The following is an 18967-nucleotide window of genomic DNA, read 5'->3' as shown; positions in this document are numbered from 1 at the left end:
CACTTTGTTCCTCTAGTAGATAGATTATTCTAAGAGTTTAGGATTGTTATTTCAATTTGTTGAAATATAGAACTGACATTTAAATATCAGTATTCTTACAACCATTGACCTAGACATGTGCAGCAGTACATGGCAGGGAGAATAACACAGCAGATAATAAATCCAGCTCCTACCCTCCTTTTTCCTGAACATCCAATGCCTTAGATTTCCATGAGCGCAAGGAGGTGGGGCAATTTTCACTGATTTCCCCATCTCCAGTAGACCTGCAGTTCCCTCCCCGCAGGGCTTTTTTTTTTGTAGAAAAAGCCCAGCAGGACATTTGAATATTAGGCCACACCCCTGACACCAAGCCAGCTGGAACTGCATCCCTGCTCAAAAAAAGCCCTGCCCTCCCCCCAAGCTATTTCTGGAGGTTACCTGTCCCTCCAGAAGCAGCATTTTAGGTTCTGTTTTGGGCTGCTGAGGGAGGGAGGGAGGAATCACTGAAAATCATCCTCCCTTCAATCCACAGGACACAAGCCTGAAACTCCAGCGAGGCCTATGTGTACATAGCTCCAGCTACTGGACCAGAATGGAGAATCATGAGTACCCAGCTGTTCTTGTGCACCATTCCATCATCCTGAGTATGGACTCTAACTGCATTGAGGCAATTGGTGTTGAACAAATAAGGGTTTTGTGCTCTCTTCAACGACAGAGTAGAATCGGTCTCTGGAATATCATACCAATTACTGTGGGCCAGTAAGTCCTATCTACTATCACCCTGATAAGGATTCCAGGTGGGAAGAGAAAGCAAGCTTGTATTCTTTTGCTTCATGTGAGCCCTAAGGTCATCAGGTCTTCAGTTGGACCGCTGCACAATAAAATGGTGTAGTGGCACCTCCTTTTCTGGCACAGCTAATGTCTTGTGAAACAGGACGCCAACTGTGCCAGCAATATCTGGTTTGGACAGCCTCCAGAGGAAAGGCTTTGTGAATAAAAACCATAATATATCAGTGTGCCTAAGATCTGTAACTGACAATGACTATCCTTGTGCTAATCACTGCTGATACATAGAGATAGCATAACCCAAAACAGATTATTAGGACTGTAAAGTTTTATCCATGCACAAGGTATTACTTCCTCAGATTCCTGTTTAATACTACAACCTACAGAAGAAAACTACCATTTGAATATAATCTTTACACGGAGTACTTTTGCTTAATAGCCTAAAAAAAGGAAAAGAAGTATCTAATTCCTTTTTTTTAAAGATAACAGGTAACCTCTAACTCTTCAGGTATTAAAATTTATTATGTTACCTCTGTCTGGGAAAAAAAGGTCAGGAAACTGCAAACTCGCACAAAATCACTAGAGCTGCATCTTATTTTGGCATCGTAACAAAACATCATTTGGGGTACATCAACTACCCTTTCCCCCTTAAGCCTGGCTTCTTACAGTAATTCCTTACAGCATGATGATCATCATGTGCCAATCTTCTCCTCATCCAAAAAAGTCAGACCATAGCCAAATGAGTCATGATGCAGGTGGGTGTAGTGTAAACCCGTTAAAAAGTGGTACACATCAGCAAAATAAAAGTCCCAGACACCCTTCTAGTTAACAGGTGCTTACTTGGGTGGTTTTTCCACTGTGCGATATGTGCTGAAGGACTGGAGCTGCTGCTGCACACCTGCCAGAGAATTCGCAAACTTGCGGCTGTTGATAAGGGTAATAGTCTGTTCTATCCATGTTAGCAGGTCTGAAGCCAGCCCGCCGTACTTATCGATCATCTTCTCAGTTTCCATTGCATGGTCCATTACCTGAGAAAAGAAAAAACAAAGTAGCTGCTGCTGGAAATAAGTCAAACCCTTTATCAGTCAGAAGATCCTGCACAGAGGAATCTTCTATAGTGTTAACAAGTCTGACTCTAAGGGCGTTTTCTCACTGACCTTAATCAGCAGCGACGCCCCTCTTCACCGCGCAGGATCGGCACGGATTTCGCACTAATTGCCGCGGAGCACCCGGAAGAGCCGGAAAGTCCCGCGGCTTTTGCGGCGCAAATGGAAACTGGGTTTTGGCGGTTTCCGTTTGCGCCGCAAAAGCCGCGGGACTTTCCGGCTCTTCCGGGTGCTCCGCGGCAATTAGTGCGAAATCCGCGCAGATCCTGCACAGTGAAGAGGGCGTCGCTACCGATTAAGGTCAGTGCGAAAACGCCCTAACAGATTAGAAATTCTAGGCTGCATTCAGCGATGCCTGAGTAGGAACCATAGCCCTATCTGAATACTTTAACTTAAAAGGAAGTCTATGAACACCCTCATTCTGGCAATGTTCTATCAAATATTAAGATGTTCAAGGAATCACAGATTATCTTACATAAATCACTTTGTGACCAAACATGCACAGCTGTTCACATAATCATCTAGTTCACATAGCCATATAATTTTTAATAATAATGGTCACCAAGAGCACTTTGAGACGCATGGCAACATCTGGATGCTGTAAAATGCCCCAGACAATGACAGGTACCCACTCTTCCATGGAGCAACTACTAGCATTCTAAAACCAGAAAAACAGATATGCTAAAAGCACAGTCAGTTTGCTTATGTGCTGATGTATATTGGCCATGCAGGCTGGCAACGAAAAAGTTTAGGCTGAAATGTCCCAAACCATATGGCCTGTAGGACTGAGAGGCTGTAGGACTGAGGACTGAAGTATCTCATTCTCAAAGTTAAAACAGTCTGGATGTGACCCCATCATATCTACAAAAGCCAGTTCCTGGTTTCCATTTCAGCATGACCAGGGTGGATCTTTGCAGGTAACAGTGGGCTTGATTCTCAACAGTTCTCATTGAGTTCTATGGGGCAGAGTAAGCAGACAATCTTCTACAATCTACATGAATATGATGGTGAGTGTATAAGAGTAATAAACTGCAAGATAGGTCTACTGAGTTGTTTATCCTTATTAAGTAATTATAATTTAGTTCAATTCTCTACAGAAAAGCAAAGAACGTCTGCTGCATAGGGGGTTTACTCTACATGAATATGATGGTGAGTGTATAAGAGTAATAAACTGCAAGATAGGTCTACTGAGTTGTTTATCCTTATTAAGTAATTATAATTTAGTTCAATTCTCTACAGAAAAGCAAAGAACGTCTGCTGCATAGGGGGTTTAAGACCACAATCTTACCTTTCCAACTCTCTTCCCTTCCACTGCTAGCACCTTCATCTTGGAAAAGTAGTGGTAGAAGGCAACAACATAAGTGATAATGGATTTCTCATCAGGATTCTCAGTGAAGACATCTGTACAGCAAACACATTGCCAAGCAAAACAATTGGTTTGGAAATAAAAAGCAACTAATTGAGCTGCACTTGAAACTTCATTCTTCTTTTCATAGCCTGATAACAGTGTAACAGTATGGGACACCTAACCCAGCCAACTTCAGATAAGAAACAATGGAATGCATGGGAGCAAAACTAGATATACAAGAACTTATATTCTGACACGAATACTGTCTTTGTGTACAAAAATATGCCATGACCTTCTGATAAACAAAAATCTGCAAATAATTGTAACCTCAACAGTGCTAAACTCATGGAGTAGACTTGGAATATATCTGAAAGGAAGAGGGGTACTCTTTGCGATAGTAGGATAGCAGGAAATCAGCATGTCAAATGACCTCTGGTGGTGGTTGTTGTTCAGTTGCACAGTTGAGTCCGACTCTTTGTGACCCTATGGTCAAAGTCACGCCAGGCCCTCCTGTCTTCTACCATCCTCCAAAGTCTGCTCAAATTCGTGTTAGTTACATCAGTAATGCTGTCCAGCCATCTCATCTTTTGCCGTCCTCTTTTTCTTTTGCCTTCCGTCTTTCCCAGCATCAGGGTCTTCTCCGGTGAGCGCTCCCTTCTCATTTGGTGGCCAAAGTATTTGAACTTCAGCATCTGACCTGATGCTGTCTGGGTTGATTTCCCTTAGGACTGATTTGATCTTCTAGCAGTCCAAGGGACTCTCAAGATTCTTCTCCAACACCACAGCTCGAAAGCATCTATTCTTCTGCGCTTGGCCTTCCTTATGGTCCAACTCTCACAGCCATACATTACTACTGGGAATACCATTGCTTTGACTATATGGACTTTTGTTGGCAGGATGATGTCTCTACTTTTTATTATACTGCCCAGGTTCGCCATAGCTGTCCTTCCCAGGAACAAACGTCTTTTAATTTCATGGGTACAGTCACCATCTGCAGTGATCTTGGATCCCAGAAATGTGAAGTCTGTCACTACTTCCATGTCTTCCCCTTCTTTTTGCCAAGGTGTGATGGGGCCAGATGCCATGATCTTAGTTTTTTTGATGTTGAGTTTCAAGCCTACTTTTGTGCTCTCCTCTTTCACCCTCAACAAGAGGTTCTTTAGGTCCTCCTCATTTTCTGCCATTAGAGTGGTGTCATCTGCATATCTGAGGTTGTTGATGTTTTTCCTGGCAATCTTAATTCCGGTTTGTGCTTCATCCAGGCCAGCATTCCGCATGATGTACTCTGCATATAAATTAAATCAGGGTGACAATATACATCCTTGTTGAACTCCCTTTCCTATTCTAAACCAATCAGTTGCTCCATATCCTGTTCTGACAGTTGCTTCTTGACCCTTATACAAGTTTCTCAGGAGACATGCGAGGTGTGCTGGTACTCCCATCTCTTTAAGGACTTGCCACAGTTTGTTGTGATCCACACAATCAAAGGCTTTAGCGTAGTCAATGAAGCAGAAATAGACGTTTTTCTGATACTCCCGTGCTTTCTCCATAATCCAGCAAATGTTGGCAATTTGATCTCTAGTTCCTCTACCTCTCGGAAACCCAGCTTGAACTTCTGGTAGTTCCTGATCTACATACTGCTGAAGCCTAGCTTGTAGGATCTTTAACATGACCTTGCTGGCATGTGAAATGAGTGCAATGGTGTGATAGTTTGAACATTCTTTGGCATTACCCTTCTTTGGGATTGGAATATAAACTGATCTTTTCCAATCCTTTGGCCACTGTTGCATTTTCCAAATTTGCTGACAAAATGTGTGCATCACTTTAACAGCATCATCTTTTAGGACTGAATAGCTCAACTGGGATACAGTCATCTCCGCTCCCTTTGTTTTTAGTAATGATTTCTAAGGCCCATTTGACTTCACACTCCAGAATGTCTGTCTCAAGGTCAGCAATTTCACCGACATGGTTGTCTTTTCTGTATTCTTGCCACCTCTTCCTAATTTCTTATGCTTCTGTTAGGTCCCTACCATTTTTGTCCTTTATCATGGCCATCTTTGCACGAAATGTTCTTTTGATTTCTCCAATTTTCTTGGAGATCTCTTGTCCTTCCCATTCTATTATTTTCCTCTATTGCTTTGCATTGTTCTTCAGGATGGCCTCCTTATCTCTCCTTGCTGTTCTCTGGAAATCTGCATTCAGTTGGGTGAATCTTTCCTTTCCACCTTTGCCTTTTGCTTTCCTTCTTTCCTCAGCTATTTGTAAAGCCTCATCAGACAGCCACTTTGCTTTCTTGCATTTATTTTTCTGTGGGATGGTGCTAATTGCTGCCTTCTGTACAATGTCATGAACCTCCATCCATAGTTCTTCAGGCACTCTGTCTATCAACTCTAGTTCCTTAAACCTATTCTTCACCTCCACTGTATATTCATAAGGGATGTGATCAAGGTCAAACCTGAATGGTCTAATGGTTTCCCCAGTTTTCTTCAGCTTAAGCCTGAATTTTGCAATGAGTAGGTCATGATCTGAGCCGCAGTCAGTTCCAGGTCTTGTTTCTGCTGACTATAAGGAGTTCAGATTGGGAGAAACAAAAACATAATCGAAAACACTGCTGCCTAATCTGGAATTAAATGTGTACTCCCCCAGCAAGTCATGTTGCATAGATCCATTTAATATAGATCTATTAGAGAGATACAAAAATTTGCCAGGAATACTCCCGCTGCATTAACATGGGGGTCCTTAGAGTTCCTTGAAAAAAATCAGGAATTTGGGGAGGGAGTCGTGCAGGTCAAGACCCAAGGATTTACGTAATGCGTAATTATCTTTACCTATTCTAGCATTGAAATCACCCATAATTATAAATTCGGCAGAGGGGTACTCCTGCTCCAGGTTCTCAATATACATGCTAAAACTGTTCCATTGTGCTGAAAGGTCTCCTCTCTTTAGACAAGGGGGTAAATAGACATTAACCATTAGTAATGTTAGGGCTGATAGTTTAAGCAAAAGTGCCTGGGCCAGTGAAGAGAAAGGGGGCAGAAAGGTAGTTTCTGCTTTAATCTGGTAAGAAATTAAACAACACAGGCCTGCTCTACAGCGGTCCATTTGCCTAAGCTTAATTGCTGGAGTGGAATAGGACTTATAACCTTCAAATTGTATTTCACTCTGAGCCCAAGTTTCCTGGCATAATATAATATCAAATTGTTTGAGCAAAGTCCGAAAATCTGTGCTAGTCACCTTTTTCTTCCAACCTGCAATATTCCAGGATAAAATCTTTAGGGCTGGTTCTTGGGCACCTTTGAATAGTCAGTTGGACTCCGATATCTTATCCAGAACTCTCCCCTGGTCAAGAAATACACTGCCATTTTTGGCGGAGTTTTTGAATGTCATTATTTGGAGAGGAGCCTCTGCGGGTAGATGTAATAAATCATCAGAATTGGAGCTGATTTGGGGCTCTATTGAGGATAGTGGAGTATAATCAGTATCGTGGGAGGATGGGTAGGTTCCAACGTCATGACATGGAGATTTAACTTGTGCTTCCATTCGGGGGACCAGTGAGATCAAAGTTGAGCTGGGCTCGGTAGTCAGTGTACAATTGTCATTCACTCCAATCCGAGAACTATCCTGCAGGGCCGGGTCGCAGTTCTGGTGCAGACTTGCTTGCCCTGCCAACCTCTTAAGCAGCCCTCCGTCTGGCTCCTGGTTAGAAAGGGCTGTAGTAGGGATAACACAGTCTGCCTTCATGCTCTCATGCAGCGTAACATCTGCAAAACTAGCACGTCGATTCTGCTCTGATCTGCACTCGAGCAGCTGGGTTTTCAATAGCTCTAATCTATCAATGATCCATTGTAGGTGAAATCTTTCAAATACTTGGGGGTCTTTTTCCAATATAATAATAACTGGACAGTACAACGCGAGCAAGCAGTCATCTCAGCAAGATGTAGTTCATCTGCGGTGGTTAGCTTTTTTTACAAGAACGGCAACCAATTTGTCCCAGCTGCCGTTCATGTTTTTAATGCTAAAACAGTTTCTCAGTTGTTATATGGGATCCCCATTTGGGTTTACGCCCTCAATTTCCAACTTGAGCAAATTCAGGCAGCATTTTATGCCATATTTTAGGGGTCCCCAACTGTGTTAGCTATGGTGCAATGTGCCTAGAGACTGGAACCCATTTGATTGAGACCAGGGCATGGCTACTAACCATAAAGTTTTGGCTACGCCTACACTTTAGGTCAGACCCTGCTAGTTATATCCATATGATGCTAGCAGAGTCCTTCGTTTCCACTTGGTATAGTCAGATCCAGAAGAAAATACATTCCATAGGTGTACCCTTGGACAACCTCTGTATGCTAAGTGAAACACAGGAAACAGAGGATCTTAGATATTGAGAAACAGTCCCTTTGTTCTTCTGGACATAAAACTTGTTCCCCTTTAGCATTTGGTATCTTCCCAGATCATGGGCTGTCTGCTGCCTACCTTTCCCAGATTACTTCACCCCAGTTATGCCGCTCTTTTATGTTAGCAAGACTCAATGTTCTACCCTCAGCAGTATTGTCTGGGAGGTTTGCCAACATCCCTTATCAGGATAGAGTCTGCCCATGTAATAGAAGGCACCTTGAAATGGTCACCCATGTCTTACTTTATTGTGATTTTTATGAGGAAGTGTGGGACTGCATAATCAAACCTATTCTGTCTAATTTTTATGGATTACCTGAAGCAAAGTTAGTTTTTTTCCTACTATCTGACCAATGTTCTCATATCACAAGCCTGGTTGCAAAGTACCTTTTGGCTGCCATAACAATCAGGGAGCAAAAGACTAGTTCCCCATCTTAAGAACATAAGAGAAGCCATGTTGGATCAGGCCAACGGCCCATCCAGTCCAACACTCTCTGTGTCACACAGCGGCAAAAAAATTTATATATACACACACACTGTGGCTAATAGCCACTGATGGACCTGTGCTCCATATTTTTATCTAAACCCCTCTTGAAGGTGGCTATACTTGTGGCCGCCACCACCTCCTGTGGCAGTGAATTCCACATGTTAATCACCCTTTGGGTGAAGAAGTATCTTGATGTTTGACTGGTTTTTATAGCTGAAACTCCATGTTAATTTGCTATGCTGTACTTTTTATTTCTATGCCAATAAAGGGATTTGGATTTGGATTATAAGGACCTTCTCCATCTTTGACTGCAGAGTATATAACCAATCTGATTTCTGTGTTGCCCATTAGGTGATGTCCATGTGTAGAGTCGCCTTTTAGGTTGTTGGAAGAAGGTGTTTGCTATGATCAGCTTATTCTCTTGACAAAGCTCTATTAACCTTTGACCGGCTTCATTTTGTTCTCCAAGGCCAAACTTGTCAGTTGTTCCAGTTACTTTTTGACTTCCTACTTTGGCATTCCAGTCCCCTATGATGAGGAGGACATCTTTTTGGTGTGAATTCTAGAAGGTGTTGTAGATCTTCATAGAAATGGTCCACTTCAGCCTCTTCTGCATCAGTGGTTGGGGCATAGACTTGGATTACTGTGATATTGAATGGATATGGACCAAAATCATTATGTCATTTTTGAGATTTTATCCCATTACTGCCTTGCTCACTCTCTTGTTAACTATAAAGGCCACACAATTTCTTCTATGGGACTATTGCTCCCAGTAATAGATGTAGTGATCCTCTGAGTTAAATTCACCCATTCCTGTCCATTTTAGTTCACTGATTCCCAAGATGTTGATGTTCAGTCTCGCCATCTCTTGTTTGACTACATCCAGCTTAGCTTGATTCATAGATCTTACATTCCATGTTCCAATGCAGTATTGTTCTTTGCAGCATTGGACTGTTCTTTTACCATCAGACACATCCACAGCTGAGCGTCGTTTCAGCTTTGGTCCAGCCACTTCATTCTTTCTGTGGTTACTTGTATCTGCCCTCCACTCTTCCCCAGTAGCATATTGGGCACCTTCTGACCTGAGGGGCTCATCTTCCAGTGCCATATCTTTTAACCTTTTGTTACTGTCCATGGGGTCTTCTTAGCAAGGATACTGGAGTGGGTTGCTACTTCCTTCTCCAGTGGATCACATTTTGTCTGGGATCTCAGCTGTGGCCTGTCCATCTTGGGTGGCTCTGCATGGCATAGCCCATAGGCTCACTGAAGCGCACAAGCCCTCTCGCCACGTCAAGGCAGCAATCCATGACCTCTGGTAGCTGGGCTTAATTTATAATTCAAGAAGTGTTAGGGCTCAGAGGCTTGGAGAGATTATAACCTACTAGAAGTCCTCCCTCCTTCAAGTGACTGCATGTCAGAATTGTACCCCTCCACTTAAATGAATAGGAAAATTCACTTGTGCAAAGGTATAGGAGTCAAGAGAAACACAGAATTCTGTTCTTGCTGTCTAGTATAAGGAAAATCTGAACACTGAAATTCAGATCAGTTGGTTTTTTTTTAAGTGCTAAATGGCAGGTTCAGGACCCCCTGGTTTATATTGGGGACACAGTATGGTGATTTTAATTTTTCCCACCCTGTGCAATTTTCTGTGTAGACCTCAAAATGTCCCCTGGAGTTGCTATTTGCCCCACCAGTTGCCTGTATATTTCCTTCAGTGGGTTAAACAGCAGCTCCAGGAGGGCTATTTGAGGTTGGGATAATGAGACACTGAAAAAGAACTAATTCCATTCCCCCTACACCACCAGACAGGTCCCCTACTAGGGTTGCCAATCCCCAGGTGAGGGCAGGGGATTCCCTGGTTTGGAGGCCCCTCCCCCCCACTTTAGGGTTATCAGAAAGTACACTGGAGTCAGGTTGACCGGCCTTGCCTAGGGTGCCAAGCAGTCCAGATCAGGCCCTGATAACAAGTATGATATAACAAGCATACACTTTAAACTTTATAATTACTTTAAGACTGTCTAATGTTTTACGTTAGTGACGCGAAATTATTTAAAAGCCTGAGGTTCTGAGAAATCTTCTTTTAACTGAACCGGCAAGCTTTTAATTTAAGAACAAAAGAAAACAATGTGGATTAGTTTTACATATAAGAAATATGCTATAATGTGCTATAATATTAGATGCTGTAATGTATTATTCTTTTTAAAAAGAGCACATATATTAAAAATTCCAAGGAGAATAAAGGGGAGATAATGGAAGAATGATTCTTATCCCCAAATAGTTTATATTGAATGCAAACAGATTTATGTCTGTATGCAGGTCTTGTACAACTTCCAGTCATTTCAAAGTGGATTATACCAGAAAGAGCTTCCTGGTAGATTATGGCCTATCTGTCAAGGAAGCACATTGCTGCAAAAACACCTAGGCTTTGCATTCACCCATATACCATAATTTACTTTGGCCAGCCATTCTGCAATCAATGCAAAGGCTTCCTCAGACAAACCACTGCTTCCTTAGCTCTTGCAGCTACTTCTTCCATGTAATTCACATTTGTCTTGTCAGCTCAATCCTTCTCAGTTTAAAAGGGCCGGGCACTGAGCCAGATGAACTAACCTTCTGGATCAAGAAGTTGGGTGATGCCAAGTTGCCTTTCTGCAACACTGAAAGCATGCTCCAAGTTGTGCCTGGCATTTGAGTGCTTCAGTTTCTCAAAGTCAATCAGGTCAGGCCTAAAAAATGAAAGCCAGAAAACAATCTTAACATTACAAATGCGTACTACAGTAAGGCAGCTCCGCCATGCAAAAGGAAACAGACATTAAATTCTATAACTCAGTTTTATGGCAGACATGGTAGGAAGGAGGTACAATTCATGGAGGAAAGATTATGAGATATTTGTGGTACAGTGTATAATGCCACAGAGTCCACCCTCCAAAGCTTCCACTTTCTACTCAATAGCGTCCAAATTTCTGCAGGCACTTTAAAGTCCTTACCTGTGCTTGTGAATAAGAGCACTGAAAGCCAAGCCATCCTTCCAGCTGGAGGTGAAATTGGTGACGTTAACATGGTGATAGCTATGTTACAAAAAGAAATAGGAGCAGAGGGAAGACAGACAGAAATCATCACTCAGTCTTTAAAGCTACACAATGGTCACTTAATTATGATCATACTTTGGTATATAGAAGGGGTTGTCTAATGGCCAGAATGCAGATTCAGATAAATTGGCATAAATCCAGAGGAAATATTTTCAAAGCCATTTCTTGTACCTTAAAAAATGCCAGTATAAGCATTTTCCACATCCGCCTTTCAATAATGAAAAATAGCAAGGAAGCAGATATAGTTTGGAAAGACATATGCTCTTTCATACACAATGGATTATAGTTTGAAAGGATAATTCTCATTGTCAGCGTCCAACTGATGTCCCACAGACAGAATGTACATCCCAAATTTCCAGGCTCAAAAAGGTTGGGGAACCTATCTTAGAGTATCTTGCAATATAATATGTCTGAGGTCACAATTCATGTATTACAAAGTTCTTGTCTCTGCCGTGTGCTTAAGGACTTTCGGCAAAACATGGACTGGGAGTTCTCCTACTTTGCTAGTCTGCCTGGGCCCATTTAGGATAAGAGCTGTTTCAGTCAGGTAGAAGGGGATTAATTCTGCCATTTTCCTGACATTAAACGGCATTAGTTTCTACTTGCCCACTGCCAGAACTTGCATGAAGGCATCAGTATACCCCCTTAAACTGCAAGTATTATCTGCAGTTCTTGAACCAAAAGCAACTTGTGTAACCAGAGCACATAGTCATCTATGGTGCTTGAAGGTCACAAACAGATAGAATACATCAATTTTGACAGTGAGTGGTTTGCTTTGTTTTTCCCCCCTTTGGTCTTGTGTTTCCTTCGCAGGGGCTGACTACATATTATATGTAACTGCATATTCAGAACTCCTAATAGCAGTTTGGTTGTTTTTTAAGAGAGGAAAAACAGCTTGGGGATGGATTAATTTAGACTGGATGGGATGGTGGCATTGAATCCTTTCCACACCTGCCACCTCTCTGCTCCAGTACCCTCTTCTCAACCCCAGTACAGGGTTCCAAAAGCGAGGAGGGGAGGATTTTGACTAGAACAGTAGTAGATGGAGCAACAATTAAGCTCTTTTTCTCTCACACACTGCCACTTTTCTGTTCTAAATTCCTTCCTTTCCACTAACACCAACAACATGGGATTCTGTAATACGTATCAGCATGTAACACACAGTTAGTCTCCAAGACCAACAAGAGACTTCTTTGCAAAGGATATGAGTATTCTGGGAAAGGATTCTGTACGTTTTTGTTGTCTCAGCCAAAAGCCATGGGGATGGATTGTTAACTAGCAAATGCCTATCTACATACATAGGTATGTAGATACCTACCTTCAACTTAATGAGTCACCCCTATCCCAACAAAAGCCAGGCAATGTACAACATAATGTATAAGTACAACATTTAAGACCAGTAAAAATGATTAAAATGACAATTACAAATCCTAATAGCGTCCTATTAAAATTTTTAATAGGACCCACATTTCTGGACACAGCAGTAAGGGACCCTGACAGGGTGCGGGTGGGAGGTGCCAACCCAGCAACAGTCGCTGTCCTTAATCGAAATCCTGATGGAACATCTCTGCCTTGAAGGCCTCGTGGAACTGTAGATCTCACAGGACCCTGATGTTCTCTGGTAGAGAGTTCAACCAGGTCAGGGCCAGGACTGAAAAAGTCCTAGCCCTCGTCAAGGACAGCCGGACCTCTTTATGATCGCTGGAAGAGTGTGTCCCAAAGATGTCTGGGGGTGTGACCTGCTATAGGATCAATGTCAGAGAGGGCCAGGCAACTCACTATCAGGAATGGAGGAAGTGTTTTACTTTCACAGCAACTATGCTCCCAGGTACAGCACTTCAGTTTTCCCTGTGGAGTTAATGGCAACCATTTATTTACATGGCAGGAAGCAAAGTGTTGCACTTGGGGAATGTGATTAGAGTGAGTAAATCTGTTCCTTGCCACTGATGATCTCACCCAATAAGAATCAAAGACTACTCCTGTCTATCCCTCTGAAATTCCTATCTCACACACTAATTTCCTCACACAAAAAGAAGTTGAAAGGATAACTTACATAGCTTTTTTAGTAATGGATGTAATGTCTTTAAGTTTTTTAGGACCTACATTTCACTTTATAATGGGGAATTCTACCTTAGGATTTTAGCACCCAGCTCAGGATCATTGGCTGATTCAAAGACTGCTCTTTCAAAAAAACATACAGCAGCAGAAAAAGGACTGAGGAAATAGTGAAAGGGGTTGCCAAATTGTGTAGTTCTTGAAGCCTCTATCACACAGTCAGCCTCTTGGAGAAGCCATTTCTTTCTTTAAATCACCTTCAAACCAAGCCAGGCAGTGGTATGAAGAATGCATTTAAAGTTGCTTTCTTTCCATCTCTCCCTCCCCACCTATTTGCTTTCCTTCCTTCCTTCCCATCTGACGTTCATGTCTGCAGCTCTCAAACAGCTGATGTTATTCTATGCGGCTCTTACGTTAAGCAAGTTTGGTCACCCCTGGAATAGTGCTCCCCCTCCTCCTGTCACATGACAAGACTACTCCTGTCTATCCCTCTGAAATTCCTAACTCACACAGTAATTTCCTCACACAAAACAAGCTACGGCTCTCTTCTGCAAGAGGGGGAGCGCTCAATTTTAAAGATTCTAGAAGTTCTTGATACCTTCTCCTGTGTGGGATTGCACAGAAGATACAATGATGAACAATTGTTTTTGCAAACCACAAAATGGCTTCTCAGAAGAAAACGCAGAGCCATTTTACAGTGAAAATTTTAAATCAATATGTTTTATTATTGGGGTGTAATCTCACAGCAAGAGCCCCATGGCGCAGAGTGTTAATGCTGCAGTACTGCAGTTCTAAGCTCTGCTCATGACCTGAGTTCGATCCCCAGTGGAAGCTGGGTTTTCAGGTAGCCAGCTCGAGGCTGACTCAGCCTTCCATCCTTCCGAGGTCGGTAAAATGAGTACCCAGCTTGCTGGGGGGGAAAGTGTAGATGACTGGGGAAGGCAATGACAAACCACCCCGCAAAAAGTCTACCATGAAAACGTTGCAAAAGCAATATCACCCCAGAGTTGGAAACGACTGGTGGTTGCACAGGGGACATTTCCTTTCCTAATCTCACAGCCAACTGCACCTATTGTACACATTTGACTTCAGCTGCATTCATGTTGCGGTCATGCCAGGGCTCACACCACTGCGTGGTTTTGGGCACCCTGCTGTAGAAATAACTTCTTGAGCATCTGAAATGGTGTATCAAAACATTACTCCACAAAGAATTCTACACAAATTCAGCTTTTAGACAAGTGCCTTGATACACTGCATATGTAACAGGATCAACATACACAATGGCTACCTAACAGAGACTACTGCGAGAACATACTAGGGGGGTGATTGCTCTCGTGGCAAGCATTTGGATTTTCCATTAGCACTGCAGTACTGATGGCACTGACATATTTTCTGCCAGTTCAAAACACAGGACAGGACAAGACAGAGTTCCTTGATACCTCAGCAGTTACACTAACAGCCTGACTGACTGTGTGCCTCATGTTGAGGAGAGAGTGTTGCACAGGGCTTACAGTAGTCATGTGTGTTGTTAATGGTAATTGTGAATGTGGCTCTCTATGGTCGTTTTCGCACTCACCTCCAGCCTGCGCGACCCCCCTCTTCACCGCGCAGGATCTGTGCGGATTTCACACTAAATTCCGCGGAGCAGCCTTTGCGCCAGAAACTCCCGTCACAAAAGCCGCTCAAACGCCAAACTGCTTTTTGGCGATTTACGTTTGAGCGGCTTTTGCGACGGGAGTTTCCGGCGCAAAAGGCTGCTCCGTGGCATTTAGTGCAAAATCCGTGCAGATCCTGCGCAGTGAAGAGGGGGGTCGCGCCGGCTGGAGGTGAGTGCGAAAACGACCTATAAGTCACTGAGTACCACTGTCCTAGAGAAATACTTGATACTGGCCTTGTGGTATACTAAGGTTTCCTACTATCATTCATATGAATTAAATGGGAATCAAGCAAAACAGTTATCTGAGTTTGTTTCATAGTTGCCTGGCTGGTACTGAAAGCTTAATTTTGTTGGTTACAGTATGTTTACTGGGATGTAATACAGCTGCCACCATACCCCGCAGTTTTCATTTGACACCAAAGTAACAATGCATCCTTTGCGGAACGGGTCTCTCGGCCTTCTTGAGTCTGAACAATGATGTCTTGTATCTAAATTGAAAGAGAAATATTCCATTTTAGTGGCGCCACCATCTCAGATGCTTGGTTTTGTATTCATGCTAATGCACAATTTTCTGTGTACTTCAGGATCCTAACATGTATAATTTTAAGATCCTTTTACATCAAATCTGGTGGAAATGACTTTATTTCCTAGTCACAACACTGGCAAAGAACCAGATGAATTCACATTATAAACAGATTATCATCCCTCTTCTATTTAATTCCAATTTCTCTTCTGTTTAATAATATTGCCGCTTAGTTTTAAGGCAAGTACAATTAATTATCCATTTCAATTGTATACGACTTGACTAAAAGCGTAATCCTTAAACTCACATAGTGTGAAACAATCTTAGTAAAACAACAATATTCCAAAGCATGCTGCTCCAAACTCTTGCAATGCAATTTTAAGCTTGTTTACAACAGGAGGTTAAATATTCTGAGTAAACACAATAAAATATACCATATAAAACCCTTTCAATCCCTTCAAATATTATTGTTTCTAGAAACATACTACAGGCATCCTACCCTCTGTTACTCTTAATTTTCCATTGGCAAAGTCTTGCAAATATACCCATAGAATGCAGCGTTAAAAAAGACAGACTCTATTCTTAGGTGTTGTGAGAGGCTTGGAGAAGAAGAAGAAGAAAGAAGAAAGAAGGAAGAAGGAAGAAGAAGATATTGGATTTATATCCCGCCCTCCACTCCGAAGAGTCTCAGAGCGGCTCACAATCTCCTTTACCTTCCTCCCCCACAACAGACGCCCTGTGAGGTGGGTGGGGCTGGAGAGGGCTCTCACAGCAGCTGCCCTTTCAAGGACAACCTCTGCCAGAGCTATGGCCGACCCAAGGCCATTCCAGCAGGTGCAAGTGGAGGAGTGGGGAATCAAACCCAGTTCTCCCAGATAAGAGTCCGCACACTTAACCACTACACCACTACACCAAACTGGGCAGCATTGGACTGCTGCAGGGAAGAATGGCTGTAGATCATTTTATTTATATATTTATTTACATTTTTAATAGTCTGCCTTTCTCACAGGGTCTCAAGGCAGATTATACACCGTGAGTCAGTATGATCAACAAAATAGGACATTCAATGAGTAATGCATTAGGATTGTAGAAGTTCTGGAACCATCAGAAAGACCTGAAGCATAGCATAGGTATTAACATGATAAATTAAGTGGTACAAAAATTATATAATAGGATCTTACTTACAGTTAGCTATAGACACCAGTAAGGACCACAAATTCCCAGGGCTTTTTTTTGCAGAAAAAGCCCAGCAGATTTGCATATTAGGCCACACCCTCTGATGTCACCATTGTTTCACACAGGGATTTTTTTCCGTAGGAAAAACCCAAGAGGAACTCATTTGCAGATTAGACCACACCTGCTGATGCCAAGTCAGCTGGAACTGCATTCCTGGGCGTTCCTGCTCAAAAATAGCCTTGACGATCCCGAATAATTTACCCAAGTTAGTTTGTGAACCATTTGGTACAGTGCACTCCTATTACCTGCGCAGCAAAGCCCTTTTGAATAATTCAGTTTTGCATGGTCTGTGGAAAGCCTGGAGCTTGGGAGCTTTCCTGACCTCAGGCAGGCCATTCCGTAAGGCGGGAGCCACAACGGAGAGTGCACATGTACAAGCAGTTGTTGATTTTGCCCATTTGCAGGTTAGCACCTGCAGAAGCCCCTGCTGATATGACGAAGCTGTCATGATGGAGCATGGGGGGAGAGGCAGTTCTGCAGGTAAGCAGGACCAAGGCCATGAAGGGCTTTGCGTGTGATAGCCATTACCTTAAATTGAGCTCAGTAGCAGCCAAGGGAATGTCTGCAGAAGGAGAGTAATATTCATGCTCTGTCTAGCTTCCAATAATAGATGAGCCCTGGCATTCTGCACCAACTAGAGTTTCTGAATTGATTTTGAGTGGAGACCAATGTATAGTGCATTACAGCTGTACAGTACATTACAGCAGAGACCAATGCAATACAGTGCATCTCACTGTTACTGTGATGTGGATCCAGGTGGCCAAATCAGTCGTATCAAGGTAAGGGGCCATCTTATGGGCTAAGCTGAGATGGTAGAAGTCATTTTTTGCAGCTGCATTAATTTGCTTCTCCAGTAATAGCCCCAAGGCTCCTAACTGAGTCATCATGGGCCAGCTGAACCGTACTGAAGGTGGGGAGCATAATGTCCTTCAAGACCTCAGCCTTCCCCATCAACATTACTTCTGTCAATCAATCAATCAAAAGCCTTTATCGGCATATATCAGATTATAAACAAACAAATAAACAGCTACAGAAATAATAAAACAGTCATATGCAGCTATACATTGGACAATTGATCCTTGATCACCAGACTCAAGAATAAAGCAACCCTTTCAGTTATTTCAGTTGACAAATCATTCAGAACCTTTTGCAACATCTTAGCAGCCTGTCATATTGAACAGAATTGGATCTAGAAACTTAAGGCGTATAGTATCATATAGGGGACAACAAAGAAGAATATGGGACAATGAGTCAACTTGTTTTAAATTACATATACATAGTCTTAATGAAAGTGGGATTTTTTTTACATCTACCCTAGGTAACTGTTGATGGGATTGTATTGCATCTAGCAAGGATAAATGCTCTATGCAATTTTGGAACATGGAGAGTTGATAAATAAGGCAGATGACCAATAGTTGGGGAAATTCCAAAATTCAGAGGGGGAGCAAGATTTGTTCGCAGCACTCATTAGTTTTTGTAATTCATTATCTAAAATTCTGCATTTAATTACATAGTATGCATTTGTAAGAGGAAGCATGTAAAGAGAATCCATAGACAAAACTAAGGTGATTATTTTCCTCTCTATGCAGGAAATCCATTTGGACGAGGAGGATTCAGACAGCATTTGATATAAGTAACTCCCACAGTTGGCAGAATAGTGCACAGGTAGCCAATATTTGATTGATATAAGCCATGCTCTAGTTTCTAACATATTGAGGCCTGTTTCTAGACAAAGAGTGGCATATGAGACACAGCATGGTAGGCCCATGATTTTCCTAGCAAATTTGGACTGCACTCTTTCGATATCAGACCCAAAGACACTAATCCAAGTTGGAATACCATACAATAACTGCGGGGTTATGTTGGCCTTATAGATTTTTAAAGCTGCTGGAACAAACTGGTTGCCTCTATTAAAGAAAAAATGGCTGATGCAGTAATGGCTGCTAAGTTAACTGCAGATTTACGGTGACATGACAAGGACATATTGTAACTAAAATGGAGACCTAGGTATTTAAAATTCCTGACCTGTTCTATTTCTTTCCCATCGAATAGCCATTGGTGGATTTTACAAGACTTAGCAAAAACCAGAATCTTAGATTTTTCGTAATTCAGATGCAGTTTGTTTTCTTGAAAAAAACGGAGACATCTATTCAACAGTCGTCTAAGCCCAACCCTCGTACGAGAAAGGAGTACTGGGTCATCCGCATATAGCAAGATGGGTAGAGCCCAATTTTGCGGGGTGGCAGTCTACTTTTGTTAGTATAGGAGCCAAATCATTGAGAAATAGATTGAATAAAAAAGGAGCAAGT

General features: G+C 42.3%; 1 protein-coding gene across 1 annotated transcript in view; it reads right to left on the bottom strand.

Annotated features, from left to right (window-relative positions):
- Window positions 1–18967, bottom strand: part of SPTB (spectrin beta, erythrocytic) — a 206409-nt gene that overhangs the window by 80288 nt on the left and 107154 nt on the right. The window contains exons 5-9 of the mRNA XM_060262547.1: window positions 15296–15387; window positions 11086–11166; window positions 10709–10824; window positions 3160–3272; window positions 1606–1793 (exon numbers count right to left, since the gene is read on the bottom strand). Of these exons, the coding sequence (XP_060118530.1) occupies window positions 1606–1793; window positions 3160–3272; window positions 10709–10824; window positions 11086–11166; window positions 15296–15387 (590 nt within the window). The remainder of the gene's footprint in view (window positions 1–1605; window positions 1794–3159; window positions 3273–10708; window positions 10825–11085; window positions 11167–15295; window positions 15388–18967) is intronic.

This window comes from Heteronotia binoei, chromosome 21 (assembly GCF_032191835.1).
Source record: "Heteronotia binoei isolate CCM8104 ecotype False Entrance Well chromosome 21, APGP_CSIRO_Hbin_v1, whole genome shotgun sequence".
NCBI classification, from domain to species: domain Eukaryota; kingdom Metazoa; phylum Chordata; class Lepidosauria; order Squamata; family Gekkonidae; genus Heteronotia; species Heteronotia binoei.
This window is presented reverse-complemented; position numbering and strand designations above follow the sequence as displayed.